Consider the following 24,775-nt stretch of genomic DNA (forward strand, 5'->3'; position numbering starts at 1 on the left):
CCTTGGCCTTGGTACACCCTCACCCCAGGTTCCACAAACACCCGAAGACAAAGCCCAGGACCCAGCCCCACCCACCTTGCACCTGCCTGGGCTTCCCGGTCCTGTTCCATTTCCACCACCTGGAACCAGTTACCACATTCAAGGCTGGCCAAGAGAACCAGGCAAGCATGGGACCCCCCCTCCCCGCCCCAACACACACACCTTTCTCTGACACGGTTCTTCCAATCCGGACAGGTGCAGCCTGTGTTTCCACAGCAGGCGCCCACCTGGCTAATAGCCACACCCTTACCAAAGTGCCCTATGCTCAACAACGAGGCACATCTTTGAGAGTTTTCGTTTTCCTGCCTCTCCTTTAAACACCAAATGAATTTCATGTAAAAAGCCTTGGCTTGGAGTGCTCATCACGGCTCAGCAGAAATGAGTCTGACTAGGATCCATGAAGAAGCAGGTTCAATCCCTGGCCTCGCTCAGTGGGTTAAGGATCCGGCATTGTCATGAGCATAGGTTGCAGAGGAGGCTCAGATCTGGCATTGCCGTGGCTGTGGTGCAGGCCAGCAGCCATAGCTCTGATTCAACCCCCAGCCTGGGAGCCTCCATATGTTTCGGGTGTGGCCTTAAAAAGACAGAATGAATACATATTTTAAAAAGTCTTGGCTCAAGAACTCCAGGAGTGGGGCAAACCTGGGGATAGGTAGAGACTAGCTCCTTTTTTTTTTTTCCTTGCCACAGCATGCAGTGCCTTAATGTGGGATCTCAATGCCGAGACCAGGGAATGAACCCAGACCACAGCAGTGAAAGTGCCAACTCCTAGCCACTAGACCAGCAGGGAACTCCCCAGACCAGCTCCTGACCAAAGCCCTTGGGGCATTTCTGCTCTGCAAGGGAGTCTCAGCCTCCCCAGTTCAGCAGTGTCTTAGAACCATTTCTGCGAGCCCTGGAGCAGGACTGATGAGCCTGGGGATCAAAGGAGCACTTGGAGAGCAGATCCCAGTCAGCTGCCACAAAGGGAGGAAACCCCAAGGCTGCAAGTGGGTCGCACTGATCTGGCTGGCACTCCTCCAAGGGGCCCCAGGGAGCTGGGCACAGACGCGGAGCGGCCACAGCGCCAGCACACGAATGCTTCTAGGAACACACAGAGTGTCCAAGTGTGTCGTCGACCAACTTGAGCGAGCGCACTCACACACCCTGCCTGCCTCTGTGGAGCTCACTGGCGGGCGCTGGTTGGCTGATCTGTACACACCTGGCGCTTCGCGGCCAAGTGCAGAGAGCCTTCGCCGTCCCAGGCTCCCCCGCCTCAGGTGTTTCTATGCAGATTTGACCTCTGCTGCCTTCCTGCAGGCTGCCTTCTTTCCGTGTAACTCGGCTGAGCACCTTGCACCCGTGCATCCAGGCGTCCCTGTGAACTCCCAGAGCCTCTTACCACGGAGCCTCACGCCCAGGAGATACGCGGAGACAGCGCGCCACTGCACGTGAAATGATTCGCGCCTTTTATTAACAGAGGAAACTCCCTCCACGATCCCACGACCTCGGACTCCAAACTTTTAACACCCAAGGTACCCTCAGGACACATCAACTGTCAGGATGCCTTTGGGGGCCTTTCGGTTCCCCCCAGGACGAGCCGGAGATCGGGCTCGCGGACTGGCCGCTGAGAGGCGCGGGCGGAGGGGCCGAGGGCCCGGCCGCCTCGCTCACGTGCGTCAGGTGGGTGGACTCGCGCTCCAGCACGCTGCCGTTCTGGGTGCGCTGGGCCGCGATGCACACGCGGCCCGAGCCTCTCCGCGGGCCGGGGCGCGGCGCAGCAGGCCCGCGCAGATCTTGCGGAAGCCCTTGCGGAAATGCTTGGAGACGAGAGCGTAGACGATGGGGTTGACGCAGGAGTTGGCGTAGGACACCAGGTGCGAGAGGATCCGCAGCGCGTAGGTGGCGCGGGTAAGCGGGAAGCGGCCGAACCACACGCAGAGGATTAGCGCGTGGTGAGGCAACCAACACAGGCAGAAGAGCGCGGCCACGATGCTGATCATTCGCGTTACCTTGCGCTTGGCGCGCCGGGCGCCCGAGCCGGCGGCCACCGGCTCCACGGCGCGCCAGAGGTAGCGCAGGGTGCGCGCGGAGGTCAGGCTGAGCACCAGCACCGGCAGCAAGTAGCTGAAGACAAAGGTGCAGAGGTCCATGGCGCGGCGGCGGGGCGCGCTCCACGCCGGGTGGCACACGGTCAGGTTGGCTAACCGCGACTGGCGGTAGTAACTCAGGTACGGTCCGGAAAAGAGCAGCGACAGCCCCCAGATGAACCCGATGGCCGCCAGCGCGTTGCGAGGCGTGCGCAGCTCGCGGGAGTGCAGCGGGTAGCGGATGGCCAGATACCTGCGGGTCAGGCCAGAAAGGGAGGCGTCGGGTGAACCGGCGGATTCGCAGGGGCTGGGCCGGACCCCTCCATCTCCAGCTCCACATCCACCCTCCAGGAAGGTCCCCAGCGCACAGTAACACCGCACAAGCCCGGAGGGCGACACGGAGCATTCTGGACACTCTCCGCCTTGCCTCGATGTGGGGCGGGACTCGGCAGCAGGAAAGGCGCGGAGCTACGACCACAGTCAGACTCCACCCGGGAGGGCACCTTGAAGATTAAACTGGTATGATGCCACCATCACCACCCTAATACCAAAACCAGACAAAGATACCACCAAAAAAAAAAAAAAAAAAAAAGAATAGGACCCGGTGTCCTGAGGCTCTAGCAGCCTGTAGACACATCAGCCAAGGAACCTCGAAGGGAATTCCTTAAAGAAGCCAACACTCTCTGCGTCCCACAAACGCTCCCGGAACCGACACGCTTGTGTTCGGTGTATGTATACACTGAGGCATATGGGGAATATGGCCTCCCCTCCCTGCCTGACTAGGGAATGTGGGGGGACGTGGGGACAGAGGGGACCTGGAGGTACCGAAGTCAGACTGGGATTTCCTTCCCAGGAATCATCCAGGTGTCCTTCCAAGCTCCAGCTTTGTGGGGGACTCTTGGGCATGTTCCTCTCTTGACCCTGCTGCCAGGCTTGTCCGTGGGGTGCAGAGGGGGTGGGACCGAGCTAGGGACCCTCTGGCTTGCTTGCTCGGACTTTGGCGAGGGCTCTTTCGAGGGACCCAAATTCCGCAGTCCAAACCAGAGTCGACTGTGCTGAGCCAACAAACGGTGGCTTCCAGGTGATCAAGGTGGAGGCGCCCCAGCTTGACGCCAGGAGACAGACCATTGGCTTCACACACAGGATTACTGGATGGGCGACGCTAAGCAAATTACTTATGAACTCAATCTCATCTGTAAATCCGGCACAGTAAGTCCTCCCATCCCAGCCTCACAGGGGGTATTGAGCTTCAAGGGAGATCCAGCGCTTGAAAATACTTTGTGCCAGGAAATACCGTGCTTCGTCAGACCCTGCTGGCACTGGAGAGCTGAGGTCTCCTGCCTGCAGCTCCTGAGAATGCATCTGAGAAAGGGACACCAAGATCTCCCATTTTTTTGGCGGAATCTGTGGCACGCAGAAGTTCCCGAGCCAGGGGTGGAACCCATGCCGCATCCGTGATCAGAGCCACAGCAATGACAATATCAGATCGCCAACCTGCTGAGCCACAGGGGACCTCCCCAAGGTCCCTATTCTTATTCCTCTTTCTCCACCTCCGCGCCTGTTTGTCTCTTACTCCTTCCTGGTCCCCTTGCCTTCCTAGTGTTCTTTTCTATGCTCTGTGGGTCCCTCCCGGGCCCTCCAGTCCTGCCCCCTTGTCCAGCCCAGGCTGCGCGCTGACTGCCTGGGCCGCTAGGGTGCTTGCTCACCTGTCCAGGGAGACCGCGGCCAGCGTGAAGCTACTGGCGTGCATGGTGAGGAAGATGAGGAAGTGCACCGCCTTGCAGAGCAGCGAGCCGAACACCCAGCCCTCCAGGGTGTAGGTGGTGGCCTGGAAGGGCACGCAGCACACGACGAAACACAGGTCAGCCACGCCCAGGTTGAGGATGAACAGGTTGGTGGTGCTGACCGCCTGGCCGCCGTGCAGCAGCACCGCCAGCACCAGTGCGTTACCCACGGTGCCCACGAGGAAGATGAGGGCAAACAGCATGGGCACGATGACCGCCTCGGGCTGCCAGCTGCCCCCGCCGCCCGCCTCGCTCGAGTCCTCGGTGTCCAGGTCACCCGAGCCATTCATGGTGCCGCCGCACCGAGGCTTCCCGGGCTCCGGCGGCCGTCAGGTCCCCGCGAGCGCGCAGCTCCGGCGGCTTCAACCGCTGCAGCGCCCAGCGCGACTCGGCGGAGCTGCAGGCGAAGCGAGGCTCGCTGCGGTTGGGGCAGGAGAAGGGGGTGCGCTGGGGTCAGGGGGAGGAGCGAGCAGCCGAAGCGGGGGACGATCCCCCTGGCGGCCCGCTGCGCTGGGGGAAGGGCTCTGCCGGGGCCCCGGCGCGCCCGGGCCACCGCACAGGCCGCCCACCCCGAGGACGGAGGGCTGCGTTCGGGCGGGTTCCCCGGCCCCCTGAGCCGTCGGCGCGCTCCAGCCTCCGGGCCCGGGTTGCGCCGGGCTGAGCCGCGGACTGACTTTCCAGCCGGGCAGACGCCAGAGTGGCGGAGGGACCGACGACCCTCGGGCCCCGAGTGTGCGCGGCCCTGCGGCGAGCGCCCCTACCCCCGCACCCTTGGCGCTGCCCTGCAACGGGGAGGGCAGGCTAGGTCCAGGGGAGCTCTAAAGCGAGGGGGTGAGGGGAGACTAGAGGCGGAGGAAGATGGGGGCGGAGGTTTTCCGGAACCCACGAGTGGGACGGCCCTGCCATGTGCTCCTCGCCTCTTCCCAGCTCTAACTGCAAGAACCCCAAGGACAGCGGTGGGGAAGGAGGGTGGAGGAAGGTTTCTGAGGGAATGTGCTTAGACTCATTTCATTCCCTCCTCTTCTCCACTGAGCCATTACCCGCTCCAGTTCAATCCAATAAAATTGTCTTTTTAGGGCCGCACCTGCGGCACATGGAGGCTCCCACGTCTAATCAGAGATGCGGCTTCACTGCAAGGCAATGCGGGATCCTCAGCCCACGGAGCGAGGCCAGGGACCGAACCCACATCTTCACGGATCCTAGTCGGATTCATTAACCACTAAGCCACGACGGGAAGTCCTCAATCCAGTAAAATTTTATTGAGCCTCTGCTGTGCGTCAGGCCCTGTTCTTGGTGTCTCACTTTCCACAGTGTTACCTTAGGAGTTTATAACCCCGTCTAAGAGGCTCTGGTCAGAATGGAGTGAGATCTATGAGAGAGACCTGAAGCCACTTGGTAGAATCTGAACGAACCAAGTTCTTTTTCTCTTTCTTTTTCTCCTTCCCCTATTCAGATATCCCAAAGGGGGAACTTTAGGGAAACTCGAGACAGCAGAGTTCAGGGGTCGGCAGCATTTTCCTAGATGGTCGGGGGGTGTTTAGGTTGCAATAAAACTTAAATATTTGTTTCTGATTTTGAGTATGAGGCATGAAACGTTTGTGACCTGGAATCATTACCGTTATAGGATTTTAAAACCGGGCTTGAGGAGTTCCTGTCGTAGCTCAGTGGTTAACGAATCTGACTAGGAACCATGAGGTTTCGGGTTCGATCCCTGGCCTAGCTCAGTGGGTTAACTGATCCGGCGTTGCCGTGAGCTATGGTGGAGCTATGGTGTAGGTTGCAGACGCGGCTTGGATCTGGTGTTGCTGTGGCTCTGGCGTAGGCCGGTGGCTACAGCTCCGATTAGACCCCTAGCCTGGGAACCTCCGCATGCCACGGGAAGCGGTCCTAGAAAAGGCAAAAAGACAAAAAATAAAAAATAAATAAAATAAAACTGGGCTTGAAAATCACCGCCTTCTGTAGCTTGACCTCTGCTTCACCTTTCCCTGTCTTGTTCCTTGGGTCCAAGTCAAAAACATTTTTTTCACTTCCCCCCACCCCCCAGGGTCCCAGCCTAGGAGCCCAGCCACCTACTCCTCTTGGTAGCGAATCCTATTCACACCTCTGCCCTGCCTACTTCTTCACTGAATAGTAAGATAATGTTCCTGTTTGTGAGATGCGTGCATTCAGTACACACTGATTAAGAGCCTGCTCCTTCTCGGCTCCTTGTACAGCAAGCTCTACAAAGATCAAGGCCCTCCATGAACTTCCTTTCTAGCAGGGGTGACAGACAATAAATACAACGCAAGTCAGTTATTAGTCGATTACAAGTTGATAAGTACTATCAGGAAAAGTGGATCAGGTGAGGGAATTGGAAGTACCGGAGCGGTAGTGATGGTGCACCTTAAAATAGGGTGTTTAGGAAGGTGGCATTTGACCTTGGGAAGGTGACATTTGAGCAAACACTTGAAGGAGGTGAGGGAGCTAGCCTAGCAAATATCTAGGGGAAGTGCATTCCAGATAGAAGAGCCAGTGCAGTTCCTGTCGTGGATCAGTGGTTAACAAACCTGACTAGCATCCATGAGGTTGCAGGTTCGATCCCTAGCCTTGCTCAGTGGATTAAGGATCCGGTGTTACCATGAGCTGTGGTGTAGGTCGCAGATGCAGCTTGGATCCCACGTGGCTGTGGCTGTGGCGTAGGCTGGCAGCTGTAGCTCTGATTCGACCCCTAGCCTGGGAACCTCCATATGCCATTGGTGCGGCCCTAAAAAAAGACAAAAGAACGAGAAAAAGAAAACAAAAGAGCCAGTGCAAAGGCTCTAAGAGGAGGGTTCTGCCCAGGTCCCTAAGCAAGGAGGGTGGTATGGTTTAAGTTGAGTGAAGGACATGGACCGGAAAGGAGGTGAGAGGCACAGCAGATAGGACTTTTTTCCATTTTAAGGAAGGCTTCTAGTCTGAGTAAAAAGAGGAGCCACTGCAGAGTTTTGACTATAGGACCAAGATGATCTGACTTTTTTTTTTTTGCTATTTTAGGGTCACACCTGAGGCATACGGGGATTCCCAGGCTAGGAGTCAGATGGGAGCTACAGCCGCTGCCCTACGCCACAGCAATGAGGGATCCTGGACACATCTTCGACCTACACCACAGCTCAAGGTAACGCCAGATCCTTAACCCACTGAGCGAGGCCAGGGATTGAACCCACATTCTCATGGATCCTAGTCTGGTTTGTTAACTGCTGAGCCACAACAGGAACTCCCTGACTTACTCTTTTTAAAAAAAGCATTATTGGGGTTCCTCTCATGGCTCAGTGGTTAACAAACACAGCTAGTAATCAAGAGGTTGCGGGTTTGATCCCTGACCTCGATCAGTGGGCTAAGGGTCCGGCATTGCCATGAGCTGTGGTGTAGGTCACAGAGGTGGCTCAGATCCCGCATTGCTGTGGCTGTGGTGTAGGCAGGTGGCTACAGCTCTGATTCAACCCCTAGCCTGGGAAGCCTCCATATGCCATGGGTGTGGCCCTAAAAAAAAAAAAAAGATGAAAAAAAGAGCGTTATTAAAATGTAATTCACAGAGTTCCTGTCGTGGCTCAGAGGCTAATGAATCTGACTAGGAACCATGAGGTTGTGGGTTTGATCCCTGGCCTTGCTCAGTGGGTTAAGGATCCGGTGTTGCCGTGAGATGTGGTGTAGGTCGAAGATGCGGCTCGGGTCTGGCGTTGCTGTGGCTCTGGCGTCGGTGGGCGGCTACAGCTCCAATTTGACCCCGAGCCTGGGAACCTCCATATGCCTTGGGTGTGGCCCTAGAAAATTCAAAAAGACAAAAAGAATTATATATATATATATATATATAATTCACATAGTGTAAAATTTACCTATACAAAGTGTTCATTTGGTTTTTAGTATATTCATAGCCAACACCATAATCAATTTTAGTTAGTTTTTGGCCATGCCTGTGGCACGCAAAGTTCTTGGGTCAGCTGTGGAGCCCAGGTCACAGCAGTGACCAGAGCCACAGTAGTGACAACACCAGATACCTAATTCACCAGGCCATCACGGAAGTTCACCACAATCAATTTTAGGGCATTTTTGTTCCTGCCGAAAGAAACCCACCTCCCACCCCTAACCCTAGGCAACCACTCTGTCTCTATAGACTGGCCTATTCTGGACACTGTATATAAGTGGAAGCAAACAATATGTGACCTTTATCTGTGGCCTCTTTCTTTTCTTTTCTTTGGCCATGCCCAGGGCATGTGGAATTTCCTAGGCCGGGGATCTAACCCTTGGCACAGCAGCAACCTGAGCCACTGTAGGGACAAATCCAGGTCCTTAACCTGCTGAATGCAAGGGAACTCCATGGCTTTTTTCATTTAGTATAATGTTTTAGAGATTCACCACATGCAGCATGTATTAGTACTTTACTCCTTTCTATGGCCAAGTAAGATTCCATTGTATGACATGCTATTCTATTTATCCATACATTTGTTGATGGACATTTATTTATTTATTTTTGTCTTTTTAGGGCCGCACCGTGGCACATGGAGGTTCCCAGGCTAGGGCCTACACCACAGCCACAGCCGCGTCTGCGAACTACACCACAGCTCATGGCAACGGCGCATCTTTAACCCACTGAGCAAGGCCAGGGATCAAACTGGCAACAACTATTCTACTTCCTATGAATTTAACTACATTATAGATACCTCACATAAATAGAATATTACCCTTTTTTGTAACCGGCTTAGTTAGCACAATATTTTCAAGCTTCAAACGTGTTGTAGCACGTGTAGAATTTCCTTCCTTTTTAAGGCTGAATTAGTATTCCATTGTACAGATAGAAGACATTTTGTTTATCCCTTGAGTGTCACTGGGTTGCTTCCAGGGAAGGGTACAGATCCCCATTTGCCTGAGAAAGCTCCTGCATTGTGGTCAGCTCCAGAGGAAGGCGCACACAGAGGCGGTTCCCTCTCGGGAGGAGTACTTATGCGGTAGGGTGGGAACCCCATCTCCCAAGTGCCCGGGGAGGGAGACACTCCAAAAATCAAATGTCTTAGCCAACTGCCTTCCTTTGTGCGCAGAACGGGAGCCGGATCCCCCATGCAGGGATGCAGGAATTGGGAGGCCATCCCTCGGTCCTCCCTCCACCCTTGGTGGACGGGAAATGGGATGGTCACCAGAAGACGTCAGAAGCTACGGCCTGCCTGCGCCTCCGGACCCAGCAGCCTAGCCCGCCGCCAACGGAGCACGGGAATCGGAGCCCACGCGCAGGCGCACTCCAACAAGTGGCCGCTGCCTGAGGGCAGGACGGGCGGCGGCGGAGTCCGCCGCTATCCCATCAGCCCGTCCGCGCCTGTCCCGCTCTCTCCTTCCCGGGTCGTCCCGCCTCCTCTATCCCAGCCTGCTCTGCGGCGCGGGGGCAAGATGGCTGCTGAGAAACAGGTTCCTGGAGGCGGAGGCGGTAGCAGCGGCGGCGGCGGTGGTGGCAGTAGCGGTGGTGGACGCGGTGCCGGAGGAGAGGAAAATAAGGAAAATGAACGGCCTTCAGCCGGGTCGAAGGCAAACAAAGAATTCGGGGATAGCCTGAGTTTGGAGAGTATCCTACAGTAATTGGGCCTAACTCGTAATGACTACGTGTCGTTCTGGCGGGTCGGGGGCGGGAGATGCGGCGGGTCCCGGCGCACCCTGGGCAGGAGAGGCCGAGGGCTGTAGTTACTCTCGCCCCTATTTTTTTGACACCTAGGGTTCTAGGGTCTGTGTTTCGACTGGCTTTTTCTCGCATCTCCTTTGCCTTCTAGTCTGGGGAATTTCCTCTTCTTTCAGGTGGCACTGGAATCTTGAGCAGTTTTCTGCAGTTTTCCTGCAGTTGTCCAGGTGGAGGACTGGTGACAGGGCTGACACTGTGGCCACCCTGGTGAACTACTGGCTTGGCACCTTGGGTCACTGCGCTGGGCAGAGGAAACTGCAGTCTTGGCCTTTTTGTCTTAATGCTTCTGTCTGACAACCGTCGGAGAGTGGATAATGAAAGTTACAGTTTGATGCTCTGGAAGTGGAAGCAAAGGCTGACTGTTCTGAGGAAAAGCGTATTGCCCATTTTGAATATAAATCATCGTAGATTTCTAGCAGTACTTGGATAGCTTTCTTGATAGGTCTGTAGGCGTTTTATCTTGGTGAGAGTCATTGAGATGAGCTGGAGGAATTGGTTTCTGGTTTTATCAGAGTGTGTCACAAGTGCTTATGCGTCTGATTTGTGGCTTTTTGAAGTGGATAAATGGTTAAGAAATTGTAGGTGAATTTCTGAAATTACACATATGGCTTGACATCTTTTGGGGGATTGGAGTTTTGCTTTTTGAACTGGTAGTATATACTTCAGTTAGAATGCCTTGATTTTGCTGCAAACCTTCTATCTCCTTGTCACATCAGTGACTGAAAATAGTCCTTTTATTGTTCAGTACTTTAAAATACACCTATAGAGAAGCATCGAGGAGACTTTAAAATAAAACTAAAATTGTAGGCAAAGGTCATTGGATTTCCTAAGTTTGGGACATAAAGTAATTTCAGATTTTTTAAAAGGAAAGTTTGGTCAGGGCTTTTTCTTTTAAAAGAAAAATCTAGTATTCAGTGCATACCGTGGCCTCCTTTGGTTGGCCTGTGCTCACCGTGGCCGCAGGCAGCGTCACAGCTGCTAAGGAAAGTCAGATTTGGCAGGTGTGGGACATTATGCAAATAGAGGTATAGTCCGTGTCATTTATAACCTGAATCAGCTTGAATGAGTAAAATCCTGGGTCCAGGTGTAAAACATTGGGAACCACCCCGATGCAGTCAGTATTTAGAATCCAGCAACTATTAAGTTGTTGGGTTTCATTAATCCTCAGTGGCCAATAATGCACCCCCCACTTTTTTAGTTTGAAGTAGTAGCAGTTCAGGCAATCAGCTTTTCTCCTTGCTTAGCCTTGTCGTATGACAGAATAGCTGTTGGTGTAAACCAGCTAAAATGGAAAAAATAAAAATCATTAAAGGAGTTTCCATCGTGGCTCAGTGGTTAACAAACCCGACTGGTATCCATGAGGACGTGGGTTTGATCCCCAGCCTCACTCAGTGGGTTAAGGATCTGGTGTTGCCGTGAGCTGTGGTGTAGGTCGCAGATGTAGCTGGGATCCCGCATTGTTGTGGCTGTGGCGTAGGCCGGGAGCTACACCTCCGATTCAACCCCTACCCTGGGAACCTTCATATGCCATGGGTTCGTCCCTAAAAAGACCAAAAAAATAAAGAAAATTAGCTGTTGAAAATGGTTCTTAGAGATTTCACAAGTGAAGGTACTAAGGGTTTCAGAAATGTTTCATGTGCTGTGATTTGATACAGATGTGAGCTCCCGGCACTAACAGACTAATGTGATTTATTTGGATTCTTGCCATTGTGAGCTTTTCCTTAATCCTGACTCTAGTTCTTCAGATTATCAAGGAATCCCAGCAGCAGCATGGTTTACGGCATGGAGATTTTCAGAGGTACAGGTCAGTATCACATGCAGGATGTATAGAAGTCACTGTGGCATTTTCAGACTTGGGCTGTTTTTGTTAATATCCTGTTTACCCTGCTGTATCAGGAAGTATACCTAGAAAGGCAAGCTGTTATATTGAATCCTCAAAATGATACTTAATTTTCTGGAGTTCCCGTCATGGTGCAGTGGAAACAAATCCTACTAGGAACCATGAGGTTGTGGGTTCCATCCCTGGCCTTGCTCAATGGCTTAAGGATCCGGCGTTGCTGTGAGCTGTGGTATAGGTTGCAGACGCGGCTCGGGTGTAGGCTGGCGGCTACAGCTCCGATTCAACCCCTAGCCTGGGAACCTCCATATGCCATGAGTGTGGCCCTAAAAAGATACTTAATTTTCAAATTTAGAAGGACCCAATCTTTTTATCCATTTTGCCTCAGGGCATTGCAGATACATTGCAGACACTTCTGCTGGAGATAACAAGCAGTTATGGTAATCTTTTTTTTTTTTAACTTAACCACATTATGGATTCTTGGTTAAATTCAGATTTTCAGTATTTTAAGCATCATATAAGAGGAATTTATGTGCTATCATAATTTATTGGTAGACTTATAATAGCTTTCAAGTTGAAAACCACTTTTAATATGACTCAAAAAATTGAATACAGGAGTTCCCGCTGTGGCATAATGGGTTAAGGATCTGGTCTTGTCTCTGTGGAGGCAGAGCTTCGATTCCTTGGCCTGGTGAGGTTGGGTTAAGGATCTGGCTTTGCTGTAGCAGTGATGTGGGTGGCAGCTGCGTCTTGGGTTCAGTTCCTGGCCTGGGAACTTCATGTGCCATCAGCGCAGCCAAAAAAAAAAGAAGAACATTGAGTAGATACTTAATATATAATACAGTTCAGTACTTTGAAAGCAGAAATATCCAACTATTTCTATATTGTAGATAGAGGCTTTCACTATCTGGTTGTTTTTCTTTTTCCTCCCTTCAGTACTATGTTTGAAATTCTTCCGTATGGTTGTATTTTATCCTCACTGCTCTATGTTGTTCTCCCATGTGACTGTCCTGTGGTTTATTTTCCACTATACTGTTGCTGGGCATTTGGCCAGTTTCCTGTTTGGATTGTTAACACATGAGAGAATACCACGGAGCAATGAGAATAATCTTGTGTCTAGATTCTCTTACTTAACCTATTGCTCGGTACTGTTTCATTGCAGGGATGAACCACAGTCTGCATTCTGTTCCCCAATTCATTGGCTTTTGGTTGTCTCCGATTTTGGAGTTTTGTTGTTGTTATTTTCTTCAATATTGCATTTTTAATTAGTATTCTGGTGGTAAAATATAGAGAACATAAAAATGAGTTTGATGTGTACCCTTTAGTCCATTTTTATGTTATTTAGTACAGAAATGTATTTGTATATGTGTGCCTACTGAATATTTTTTTGATCTTCCCAGTTTGCTGGTATTATGTTTACAACTTTGTATCCCACTTTTTCTGCAAACATTATATGGGTTGTGTTTCTCCATATCTATAAAAATGTTCCCAGTTCCCACTGTGGCATGGTGGGTTAAGAATCTGACTGCAGTGGCTTGGATCCCCGGCCCAGTACAGTGTTAAAGGGTGGCTTGGGTTCCATCCTGGGAACTTCTGTATGCTGCAGATGTGGCCACACAAATAAATAAATCATATATATATATATATATATATTTTTTTTTTTCATTTTATGGCCGCATCTGTGGCCTATGGAAGTTCCCAGGCTATAGCAAAGCCAGATCCTTTAACCCACTCTGCTGGGCGGGGGATTGAACCTACACTTCCACCGTGATCTGAGCCGCTGCAGTCAGAAACCTAAGCCCCTTCGCCATGGTGGAACACCAACATATGGTTTTTTCGTTTGTTTGTTTTGTTCTTTCTGGGGCCGAACCTGCGGCATATGGAGGTTCCCAGGCTAGGGGTTGAATCAGAGCTATAGCTGCCGGCCTACACTACAGCCACAGCAACGCGGGATCCGAGCTGAGTCTGCAACGTACACCACAGCTCACAGCAATGCCAGATCCTTAACCCACCGAGCAAGGCCAGAGATCAAACCCACAACTTCATGGTTCCTAGTTGGATTTGTTGCCTCTGCGCCATGATGGGAACTCCTGATTATTTCTTTAGCATAGAGTATTATAGAAGTAGACTGTTGGAGTTCCTGTCATGGCACAGCAGAAATGAGCTAGTAGCTATGAGGACTCGGGTTCGATCCCTGGTCTCGCTCTGTGGGTTAAGGATCTGGCATTGCCATGAGCTATGGTGTATAGGTCGAAGATGCAGCTCAGATCCCGTGTTGCTGTAGGTGTGGTGCAGGCCAGCAGTTTTGGCTCCGATTTGACCCCTAGCCTGGGAACCTGCATATGCCACAGGTATGGCCCTAAAAATACAAAAAAAATGAAGTAGACTGTCAGTTCAGGGAGTATGAACTTTTTTTTTTTGTTTGTCTTTTTGCTATTTCTTTGGGCCGCTCCCTCCGCATATGGACGTTCCCAGGCTAGGGGTCCAATCGGAGCTGTAGCCACCGGCCTACGCCAGAGCCACAGCAACGCAGGATCCGAGCCGCGTCTGCAACCTACACCACAGCTCACGGCAACGCCAGATCATTAACCCACTGAGCAAGGGCAGCGACTGAACCCGCAACCTCATGGTTCCTAGTCGGATTCGTTAACCACTGCGCCACGACGGGAACTTTTTTTTTTTTTTTTTTTTTTTTTTAATGGCTGCACCTGCAACATATGGAAGCTCTCAGGCCAGGGAGCAAATCCAAGCCATAGCTATGACCTATGCCACAGCTATGATAATGCCAGATCCTTAACTCACTGCACTGGGCCATGGATCCAACCTGTGCCACTGCAGAGACAACATGGGTTCCTTAACCCACTGAGCCACAGTGGGAACTACAGGAGAATTAACATTTTTTTTTTCCTCTTTCTAGGGCTGCACCTGCATCCATGAAAGTTCCCAGGCCAGGGGTCATATTGGAACTGCACCTGCCAGCCTACACCACAGCAACACAGAATCCAAGCTGTGTCTGTGACCTGCACTGCACCTCATGGCAACACCAGATCCTTAAACCACTGAGTGAGGCCAAGGATCAAACCCACGTCCACCTGGGTACTAGTTGGATTCATAACCTGCCAAGCCACAATGGAAACTCCCAGCATGAACATTTTTAATGATCATGATGAATGTGTCCATATTGCCAGAAAATTTGTGCTAAATTTTTGTTTTGTTTTTTAGGGATGCACCCGTGGCACATGGAGGTTCCCAGGCTAGGGGTTGAATTGGAGCTACAGCTGCTGGCCTACGCCACAGCCACAGCCACACAGGATCCAAGCCGCCTCTGCAATCTGCACCTTAGCTCATGGCAGCGCCGGATCCTCAGTCCACTGAGCAAGACCAGGGATTGAACCTGCGTCCTCATGGATACTAGTTGGGTTCATTACCCCTGAAGCACAGTAGGAACTCCAGATTACCCCAGACTTTTGACCTTACCTCATCACGGAATTTGTTATTGCAGCTGCTTTCAGTTTGGCTGAATGATTTTTGTTTATGATTTCTTACAGAGGCTACTGTTCCCGGAGACAAAGACGTCTTCGGAAAACACTCAACTTCAAGATGGGGAACAGACACAAGTTCACAGGGAAAAAAGTAACCGAGGATCTTCTGACTGATAACAGGTATGAACTGCTCAGGGTTCACTGCTGAGTACACTTACTGAATAATTACAGGCTGCCAGGTATTGTGTCAGACTCTCTTGTTATTTCATGGGATTCTCGTATCAGCTCTGGCATAAGCATCTTTACTATTCCCTTGCTGTATAAGATGAGGAAACTGAGGCTTGGAGAGGTTCGGTGAGGGAGCAGCACATGTGGAAGTCAGTGATCAGAATCTAATGGGTTATTGGTAGGTTTGTAGAATGCAGATTTCAGTGTCTAAGTGCTTCCTTAAGTGAGTACATCCTGTCTGTAAATTATCACAGAAGAGCTTTGTTTTTCAGTGCCGACTGCGTTCATGCTTAACATTTGCTGAAGGATTACTCTGTCCAGTGACATGTATTAACAGTCTATAGGTCAGTTCCTCAAACTTTGACCTCTGGGCCAGATTGGTCTTCCTGCCACCTGTTTTTTGTAAATAAAGTTTTATTGGAACCCAGCCCCACCATTTATTTAGGTATTTATTCAGCTGCTTTTGTGCTACACGTAGCAGAGTGGTTGTTTGACACAGACCATATGGCCTAGAAAGGCTAAGATATTTACCGTTGGGCCCTTTACAAAAAAGTTTGCTGCCCCCTGGTCTGGTATGTGGCCTGAGCCATGTTGCATGTAGGAGAGTTGGGGAGGCATCATCATTGAACCTCTTTGACTGTGATACTCTTCAAAGATGTCCATCAAGTACAGCACAACGAACTCTCCAAGATAACTTCTCATTCTGCAGTCTTGGAAGGGAGAAGTTAGTTTGGGGGTTCTTGATGGGAAGCCAGGAAGCCTGCATGGAGGAGGCCGGACCTTTGAAGATTTGTGAGCGGAAAAGAAATTCTGTGTCAGGAGAAGGCACACGTGGTGTTGTTTGTTTATCTTTTGTCCTTTGAGGGCTGCACCCACAGCATGTGGAGGTTCCCAGGCTAGGGGTCGAATTGGAGCTGCAGCCGCCGGCCTACACCACAGCTCACGGCAACGCCAGGTCCTTAACCCACTGAGCGAGGCCAGGGATCAAACCCGAAACCTCATGGTTCCTAGTTGGATTCGTTTCCGCTGCACCTCGATGGGAACTCCGTGTGGTGTTTTTGAATACACTGCAGGAACTGTGATGCTGGGCACTTGTTGCTGCGGCTCAGGCAGCAGAGGCTCAGAGCTCTCGGAGTATGAGCTGCAGTCCGTTCTGGAGCATGTGGACCATGGTGGATGTAGAGGAGATGTCGTCAAATCTCACGCGGTCATCTGATGAGATGGGTTGGGAAGTCTGTTAAAAAAGTGAGGCACGGGAGTTCCCTTCGTAGCTCAGCAACGAATGAACCCGAGGTTCATTACGAGGATCCGTGAGGATGCGGGTTTGATCCCTGGCCTTGCTCAGTGGGTTAAGGATTTGGCGTTGCCATGAGCTGTGGTGTAGGTCGCAGACTCGTCTCGGATCCCGCGTTGCTGTGACTGTGGTGTAGGCTGGCAGCTACAGCTCCAATTCAGCCCCTAGCCTGGGATCCTCCATATGCTGTGGGCACGGCCCTAAAAAGCAAAAAAAAAGTGAGGCAAGATTAAGGAAGATTGATGAAGGCAGTGGTTTTGATGATAATGAAGTAGTTAACTTACATGACAGGAAGTTCTAGCCACTGGTCTATAAGTGTGTTATGTGCATTACTACGTGGAAGAGTGAAACCCAGAAAGATGGGTGTTTTGCCCAAAGTCACACAGCTCGTAACGCTGGTTCTAGTCCATGCTCTAGAGCTGCCTGCTTAACCCCATCAACACACTGCCTCTCTGCACAGTGAAAGAAATGACCAACAAATGGAAACCTATTGAGTGGGAGAAGTCATTTCCAAATGACGTCTGACGAGTTAACATCCAAAATATATAAAGAACCTCATACAACTCAATATCAAAAAACAATTTGTTTAAAAAATGGACAGAAGGAGTTCCCTCTGTGGCACAATCGGATCAGCAGCGTCTTGGGAGCGCTGGGACGCAGGTTGGATCCTGGCCTGGCACAGTGGTTTAAGGATCCAGGCATTGCCGCAACTGTGGCTTAGTTCACAACTGTGGCTCAGATCTGACCCCTGGGCGGCAGCTCCACATGCCTTGGAGCGGCCAAAAATGATGGGCAGAAGGTCTGAAGAGTAGTTTCTTCCAAGGAAGACATACAGATGACCAGCAGGCACCTGAGAAGATGCTCTCCGTCACTGGTTGTCAGGGCAGTGCACATGGAAACCATGACACGTCCCCTCACACCTGTCAGGATCGCGATCGCCGTCACCAAAAAGACAAGAAGTGGCAAGTGTTGATGAGGGTGTGGAGAGAAGCGGTCCCTGGTGCTGTTGGTGGGCCTGTAAATCGGTGCAGCCACAGTGGAAGGTGGTATGGAGGGTCCCCCCCAAATTAAAAGCAACTGTATGACTCATCAATTCCACTTCAGGTATTTATCTAAAAAACAAAAACACTAATTAGAAAAGGTGTATGCACACCAGTAATTATTGCAGCATTGTTTACCATAACTAAGATATGGAAGCAACCTCAGTGATAACCGAGGTTTTATGTATACAAAAAACCAAGACCGCAGAGTTCCCGTTGTGGCTCATTGGTAGTGAACCTGACTAGTATCCTTGAGGATGTGGGTTTGATCCTTGGCCTTGCTCAGTGGGTTAAGGATGTGGCGTTGCGCTGAGTTTCGGAGTAGGCTGGCAGCTGTGGCTCCGATTCAACAACTAGCCCGGGAACTTCCATGTGCAGTGGCATGGCCCTAAAAAGAAAAAAAAAAAAAAAATACCAAGAGCCCAAAAATAAAAACGAGATACCAAATTCACTTTTTTTTTTTTTTTTTTTTTTTGTCTTTTTTACCCTTTTTAGGGCTGCACTCGCAGCATATGGAGGTTCCCAGGCTAGGGGTCCAGTCGGAGCTGTAGCCACCGGCCTATGCCAGAGCCACAGCAACGTGGGATCCGAGCCACGTCTGCAACCTACACCACAGCTCACGGCAACGCCGGATCCTTAACCCACTGAAGCAAGGGCAGGGACCGAACCCGAAACCTCATGGTTCCTAGTTGGATTCGTTTCTACTACACCACGGCGGGAAGTCCAACTTCACCTTCTAGAAGCAAGATCAGGCCATATACATACTTTATGTTATAAGATATGTATAATTCAGTTATATAGAAGAACAGAGTTTTGCTTCTGTTACAACGGCCTGGCTAGACCTAGAGAGTATTATGCCTTTTTTTTTTGGTTTGTTGGAGGGTGGCTGAGGCTTGTGGAGGTTCCCAGGCTAGGGCTGTAGCTGCAGCAACACAGGATCCAAGCCACATCTGTGACCTACACCACAGCTCATGGCAACACCAGATCCCCAACCCACTGAGCGAGGCCAGGGATTGAACCCGTTTCCTCATGGTTGCTAGTTGGATTGGTTTCCCTAAGCCACAAGGGGAACTCCTAGAGAGTCTTATGCCAAGTGAAATTAGAGAAAGACAAACACTGTATGATATCACTTACACGTGGAACCTAAAAAGCAAAGGAACCGTCAAAGGGGAACAGACACAGAGAGAAGAGCTGGTGGTTGCTAGCGGGGAGGGGGGCAGTGGGAAGGGTGGATGAGATAGAAGGGGAGGCAGTGGGAAGGGTGGATGAGATAGAAGGGGAGGCAGTGGGAAGGGTGGATGAGATAGAAGGGGAGGCAGTGGGAAGGGGTGGATGAGATAGAAGGGGAGGCAGTGGGAAGGGATGGATGAGATAGCAGAGGGGAGGCAGTGGGAAGGGTGGATGAGATAGAAGGGGAGGCAGTGGGAAGGGTGGATGAGATAGAAGGGGAGGCAGTGGGAAGGGTGGATGAGATAGAAGGGGAGGCAGTGGGAAGGGATGGATGAGATAGCAGAGGGGAGGCAGTGGGAAGGGTGGATGAGATAGCAGAGGGGAGGCAGTGGGAAGGGTGGATGAGATAGAAGGGGAGGCAGTGGGAAGGGATGGATGAGATAGCAGAGGGGAGGCAGTGGGAAGGGTGGATGAGATAGCAGAGGGGAGGCAGTGGGAAGGGTGGATGAGATAGCAGAGGGGAGGCAGTGGGAAGGGTGGATGAGATAGAAGGGGAGGCAGTGGGAAGGGATGGATGAGATAGCAGAGGGGAGGCAGTGGGAAGGGTGGATGAGATAGAAGGGGAGGCAGTGGGAAGGGTGGATGAGATAGAAGGGGAGGCAGTGGGAAGGGATGGATGAGATAGCAGAGGGGAGGCAGTGGGAAGGGTGGATGAGATAGAAGGGGAGGCAGTGGGAAGGGTGGATGAGATAGAAGGGGAGGCAGTGGGAAGGGATGGATGAGATAGAAGGGGAGGCAGTGGGAAGGGTGGATGAGATAGCAGAAGGGGAGGGCAGTGGGAAGGGTGAATGAGATAGAAGGGGAGGCAGTGGGAAGGGTGGATGAGATAGCAGAAGGGGATTCAGAGGCACAGATTTCCATTTATAAAGTGGTGAATCCTTCACAGGGCTCCAGTGGACAGCACAGGGGGTATAGTCAGCTATATTGTAACATCATAGTGTAGTGACAGACCGTAACTAGATTTACTGTGAGCATTTTGTAATGTGTCAAAATATTGAATCTCTTTGTGGTAAACCTGAAACCGATGTAATGTATTAAGTCAGTTATACTTCAATTTATTTATTTATTTATTTAATTTGTCTTTTTAGGGCTGCACCTGCAGCATATGGAGGTTCCCAGCTAGGAGTCAAATTGGAGCTGTAGCTTCCGACCTACACCACAGCCACGGTAATGTCAGATCCTTAACCCAATGAGCGAGGCTAGGGATCAAACACACGTCCTCATGTATCCTAGTCAGGTTTGTTACCCATGACCCACAAAGGGAACCCTAGTTATACTTCAATTTAAAAAAGCATACGCAGGGAGTTTCCATTGCGGCTCAGCAGAAACGAATCTGACCAGTATCCATGAGGACATAGGTTCGATCCCTGGCCTTGCTCAGTGGGTTAAGAATCTGGCATTGCTGTGAGCTGTGGTGTAGGTTGCTGAGTCTCGGATCTGTCATTGCTGTGGTGTAGGCCGGCAGCTACAGCTCCAATTCGACCCCTAGCCTGGGAACCTCCATATGCCAAGGGGCGCAGCCCTAAAAAGCAAAATAAATAAAAATAAAATTTAAAAAATTATGCACAGAAATTCCCTGCTGACTCAGTAGGTTAAGGATCTGATGTAGTCACTGCTGTGGGCTTGGAGCTGTGGTGCAGGTCGATCCCGGCCTAAGAATTTCTACACAGTGTGAGCTCGGCCAAAAAAAAAAGTATACACACACGTGTATTTCTTTATTGCCTCTTAAGGACTTGGTTTCTAGCTGGGCTGGGATGAAGGAGGTAGGATTCGAAGATGAGGCCAGATTGTGTGTCTGGACGGCCTCTATCTGCTCTGTTTGGGAGGGGTAGGTCTGGGTTTGCCATGTTTGGGGAGGCTTTTCAACGAGATGTGTCTGGTAGATGGTTAGAAACCTATCAGGTGCTGGGAGTTCCCATTGTGGCACAGTGGAAACAAATCCAACTGGGAACCATGAGGTTTCGGGTTCGATTCCTGGCCTCGCTCAGTGGGTTAAGGATCCTGCGTTGCTGTGGCTGTGGTGTAGGCCGGCAGCTGTAGCTCCAATCCTAGCTTGGGAACCTCCATATGCCACCAGAGTGGCCCTAAAAAGCAAAAAAAAAAAAAAAAAAACCTATCAGGTGCTGACTTGGGAGTTGAGGTTCATACTCAGGGAAGAGCAGCTCTGAGGAGGAAATTGGGGGGGGGGGGCGGAGAGAAAATTTGAGGGGCTGAAACTTGCACCTCAGAGGGTGTCTGAGTCCCGTGCTCCTGGCCTTTGCTGTTCAGTTGGTGTGTTCTGTCTCTGCTTTAGATATTTGCTTCTGGTTCTGATGGATGCTGAGAGAGCCTGGAGCTACGCCATGCAGCTCAAGCAGGAAGCCAACACTGAACCCCGAAAACGGTTCCACTTACTGTCTCGCCTCCGCAAAGCCGTGAAGCATGCCGAGGAGTTGGAACGCTTGTGTGAGAGCAATCGTGTGGACGCCAAGACCAAGCTGGAGGCTCAGGTTAGTGTCTTACATCAGCTTTGCTTTATTGTGGAGATTGGAGACAGGGCCTAAAGAAAAAAAAAGGGTTGAACAGAACAGTTTCTTACAGTTTCTTCTTACAGGAGAGGAAAAAGTCTCATCTTGCCTTTAAAAGGTGAAGTTGTTTTTAGTTTTGAGTTCTTGGTTTTTAACAGTTAGCTTTAACTTTGAAGACAGCCGATGCTCCTTTTTTTTTTTTTTTTTTTTTCCTTTGGCCTTTCTAGGGCCACACTCGAGGCACATGGAGGTTCCCAGGCTAGAGGTCCAATCAGAGCTGTAGCCCCCAGACTACGCCACAGCCATAGCAACACAGGATCCAAGCCGCGTCTGCAACCTACATCACAGATCACAGCAACGCCAGATCCTGAACCCACTGAGCTAGGCCAGGGATGGAACCCGCAACCTCATGGTTCCTAGTCGGATTCATTTCTGCTGCACCATGATGGGAATTCTGGATATATCATGTTTGTAGTCAGCTTTTTTCTTGGCCATGTCTGTGGCATGTGGAAGTTCCCAGGCCAAGGATTGAACCTTTGCCACAGTAGTGACCTGAGCTACAGCAGTGACAACACTGGATCCTTAACCCATTTAGCCATAGGGGAACACCTGTATTCAACTTTCAATGCTTATGTTATAACCCAGAAGGTAGTTATTAGGTGAAATGAAGAAAACACATTCTTTTTATTTGGAAGCTCTCTCTCGGGAAGTAAGTGAACCATCAGTTATTTATGTGTCACATCTTATTAGTGAAATAAATTTTTTTCTTTTAGAATCAATCTGAATAGCTCTATACTTTTGATATCAGTTGGAAGCAGGAGATTGGGCTGTCGCAGTGGTTCTCAGGGGCTGAAGCAGTTTCTCTTTTCCCGTCGCCTTACAGGCTTACACGGCTTACCTCTCAGGAATGCTGCGGTTTGAACATCAGGAATGGAAAGCTGCCATTGAGGCTTTTAACAAATGCAAGTAAGTCCTCTGGTCCAGAGGCTGTGACCAGTTTTGATGATAGTCATATTCAAGCTGCAGATCAGCTAATGAGTTTTTTTTCTGTGAAAGTTACACAGTTTTGTTGTTTTCTTCTCTTGAGAAAAGTTGACTATTCTCTTGAAGCCCCAGAGTATGCCAGTTCTGAAGGAAGGGCTTGAAAGCCCATGTTTGGTTTTTAGTAGCTACATTCCCTGTGAGTTTATTTTCTTCTTTTGGGGGGGGGGGCACACCCGTGGCCTGTGGAGGTTCCCAGGCTAGGGGTCAGATCTGCGACCTACACCACAGCTCACAGCAACGCCGGATCTTTAACCCACTGAGTGAGGCCAGGGATCAAACCAGCAACCTCGTGGTTCCCAGTTGGATTTGTTTCTGCTGAGCCACGACAGAACTTTAAGAGTTTATTTTCTTAAAGTAAGGCTGCCTGACTCCTGGTGTTTCTCCCCTGCAGAACTATCTACGAGAAGCTGGCCAGTGCTTTCACAGAGGAGCAGGCCGTGCTCTACAACCAGCGGGTGGAGGAGATCTCCCCCAACATCCGCTACTGCGCGTACAACATCGGTGAGCGGGGCTGCGCTGGCTGTCGCGGGGGGCCTGCGAGGGGTTCATCCCAGAGAACCCACACAGTTGCTTGAACTTTCTGTCCTTTCCCTCGCGTCCATCTTTGGTCTGGGTTTTGGTTGATGGAAAAAGTAGAGTTGTTGGAGTCTGTCCTGCTCAAAATCCAGGAGGCGGCTCCCTGGCTTCTGTTCCGGCCCTGCCGTCTCCTGTTCTCGCCAGGAGCTTTGTGCCAGGACCGGGGACTCCTTGCAGTGTGCCGGTAGAGGGGGACGAGCTCGGAGTTGAAGCTGGTGGTTCTCAAGAGAACAGATAAGACCACTGAGGGTTTTCCGTGCAATCTCTCTCTCTCTCTTTTCCAGGGGACCAGTCAGCTATCAATGAACTCATGCAGATGAGATTGAGGTCTGGGGGCACTGAGGGGCTCCTGGCTGAAAAATTGGAGGTAAGCTAGCATGCGCCTTTGTTTCTTGTGAAGAGTCTTTGGCTTGTGAAAGAAGTAACCTGTGATCTCATCATCCAGGCAAAATTGCTGTTAATTGTGCTTATTTATCTATTTATTTATTTGTTTTGCTTTTTAGGGCCACACCCGTGGCATATGGAACGTCCTCATGGATGCCAGTCAGATTCGTTTCTGCTGAGCCATGACGGGAACCCCTGCACGTTTACACACACATATATATATATATATATTTTTTTTTTTTTTGCTTTTTAGGGCCAGACCCACAGCATATGGAGCTTCCCAGGCTAGGGGTCAGATCGGAGCTACAGCCGCGAGCCTTTGCCACAGCAATGCAGACCCTGAGCCGCATCTGTGACTTACACCACAGCTCGGTGAGGCCAGGGATCGAACCTGCAACCTCATGGTTCCTAGATGGATTCATTTCTGCTGTGCCATGATGGAAACTCCTGCATATTTATATTTTGAAGAAAAACATTTTTTTTGACCATGTCCATGGCATGTGAAAGTTCCCCCAGCCTGGGATTGAATCTGTGCCGCAGCAGTGACAGTGCCGAATCCTTAACTTGCTAAACCACAGAGAACTATGGACACATGTTTTAAAAAATAGGGTCTCGGTATAACCTGCTTCTCTTTACACACATATTTTATTAGCATATGGTTGATTTGCAGCGCTGTGCCTGTCTCTGCTGTACAGCAGAGTGACCCCGTCCCACGTGTGTATGTACCTTCGCTTTCTTGTGTTACCTTCCGTCATGGTCCATCCCCGTAGACTAGACGTGGTTCCCTGTGCTGTACGGGGGGACCTCACTGCTTATCCGTTCTCAGTGTCATGGCTGGTGTCTGCTAACCCCAAACTCCCCCTCCCTCCCCCTTCCCCCTTGGCAACCACAGGTCTGTTCTCTTACGTCTGTGAGTCTGTTTCTGTTTTGTAGATAGGTTGGTTTGTGCGGTATTTTAGACTCCACATAGAATTGATAGCATAGTAATCTGCTGCTTAAATTTAATATCGCGTGCATTTTTTCCACGTCAGTGAGTACACCGCCACACATCTTTTGATGGCCTCCTGGTCTTCCATTGTAGTACATGTTTTATTTGATCACTCATTGTATGCCATTTTTTACTTTTTTTGTTTGTTTGTTTGTTTTTTAGGGCTGCACCTGCAGCATATGGAAGTTCCCAGGCTAGGGATCAAAACAGAGCTACAGCTGCTGGCCTACACCACAGCCACAGCCACATCCACGCCAGATCCGAGCCATATCTGTGACCTACACCACACCTCACGGCGACGCCAGATCCTTAACCCACTGAATGAGGCCAGGAATCGAAGCTGCATCCTCCTGGATACTAGTTGGATTTGTTTGGATTTGTTACCCTTGAGCCACAGCCGGGACTCCCTTGTTGATTGTTTAAAGTGGTCACTGGTGTTAGCATGAATATCTGTGTCCCTAGCTTTTGTACACATTCTTAGTTATTGCCTTAGGATAAAATTTTAAAAGTGGAGCTGAATGTTTTTGGACACTTTTAACAGATGTTGGCAAGTCTTTTTAGCTTCCGCTGATTTACGTTGTCGTGCATACAGATAC

The 24,775-nt window shown here is 50.5% G+C and overlaps 2 protein-coding genes across 8 annotated transcripts in view; one reads left to right on the forward strand and one right to left on the reverse strand.

The window, feature by feature from the left end:
- Nucleotides 1-1,470: 1,470 nt before the first annotated feature.
- GALR2 (galanin receptor 2) lies at nucleotides 1,471-4,300 on the reverse strand. Its single transcript, XM_021066605.2, is given in 3 exon segments — nucleotides 1,471-1,782; nucleotides 1,785-2,361; nucleotides 3,815-4,300. Coding segments are annotated over 3 exon segments (1,158 nt in total). The 5' UTR covers nucleotides 4,183-4,300; the 3' UTR covers nucleotides 1,471-1,569.
- A 4,960-nt stretch (nucleotides 4,301-9,260) lies between these two features.
- SRP68 (signal recognition particle 68) overlaps nucleotides 9,261-24,775 on the forward strand; it is a 35,257-nt gene continuing 19,742 nt past the window's right edge. For 6 of the 7 annotated variants that reach the window (XR_014820673.1, XR_014820674.1, XM_084983647.1 and 3 more), the window contains exons 1-7: nucleotides 9,261-9,458; nucleotides 11,307-11,373; nucleotides 14,955-15,068; nucleotides 20,974-21,169; nucleotides 22,071-22,153; nucleotides 22,623-22,732; nucleotides 23,092-23,174. Coding sequence is in view for 1 of the 7 variants with exons in the window: in XM_005653867.4 (XP_005653924.2) it covers nucleotides 9,287-9,458; nucleotides 11,307-11,373; nucleotides 14,955-15,068; nucleotides 20,974-21,169; nucleotides 22,071-22,153; nucleotides 22,623-22,732; nucleotides 23,092-23,174 (825 nt within the window). In the remaining 6 variants the exon portion in view is untranslated. Of the gene's footprint in view, nucleotides 9,459-11,306; nucleotides 11,374-14,954; nucleotides 15,069-20,973; nucleotides 21,170-22,070; nucleotides 22,154-22,622; nucleotides 22,733-23,091; nucleotides 24,453-24,775 lie in introns of all 7 variants that reach the window. The other variant, XM_084983646.1, reaches the window with a different exon arrangement.

Source organism: Sus scrofa, chromosome 12 (assembly GCF_054392235.1).
Source record: "Sus scrofa isolate SSC_HxYL_T2T_F1_AM1 chromosome 12, Sscrofa_HxYL_maternal_Yorkshire_Landrace_v2.0, whole genome shotgun sequence".
In the NCBI taxonomy this organism is placed as follows: domain Eukaryota; kingdom Metazoa; phylum Chordata; class Mammalia; order Artiodactyla; family Suidae; genus Sus; species Sus scrofa.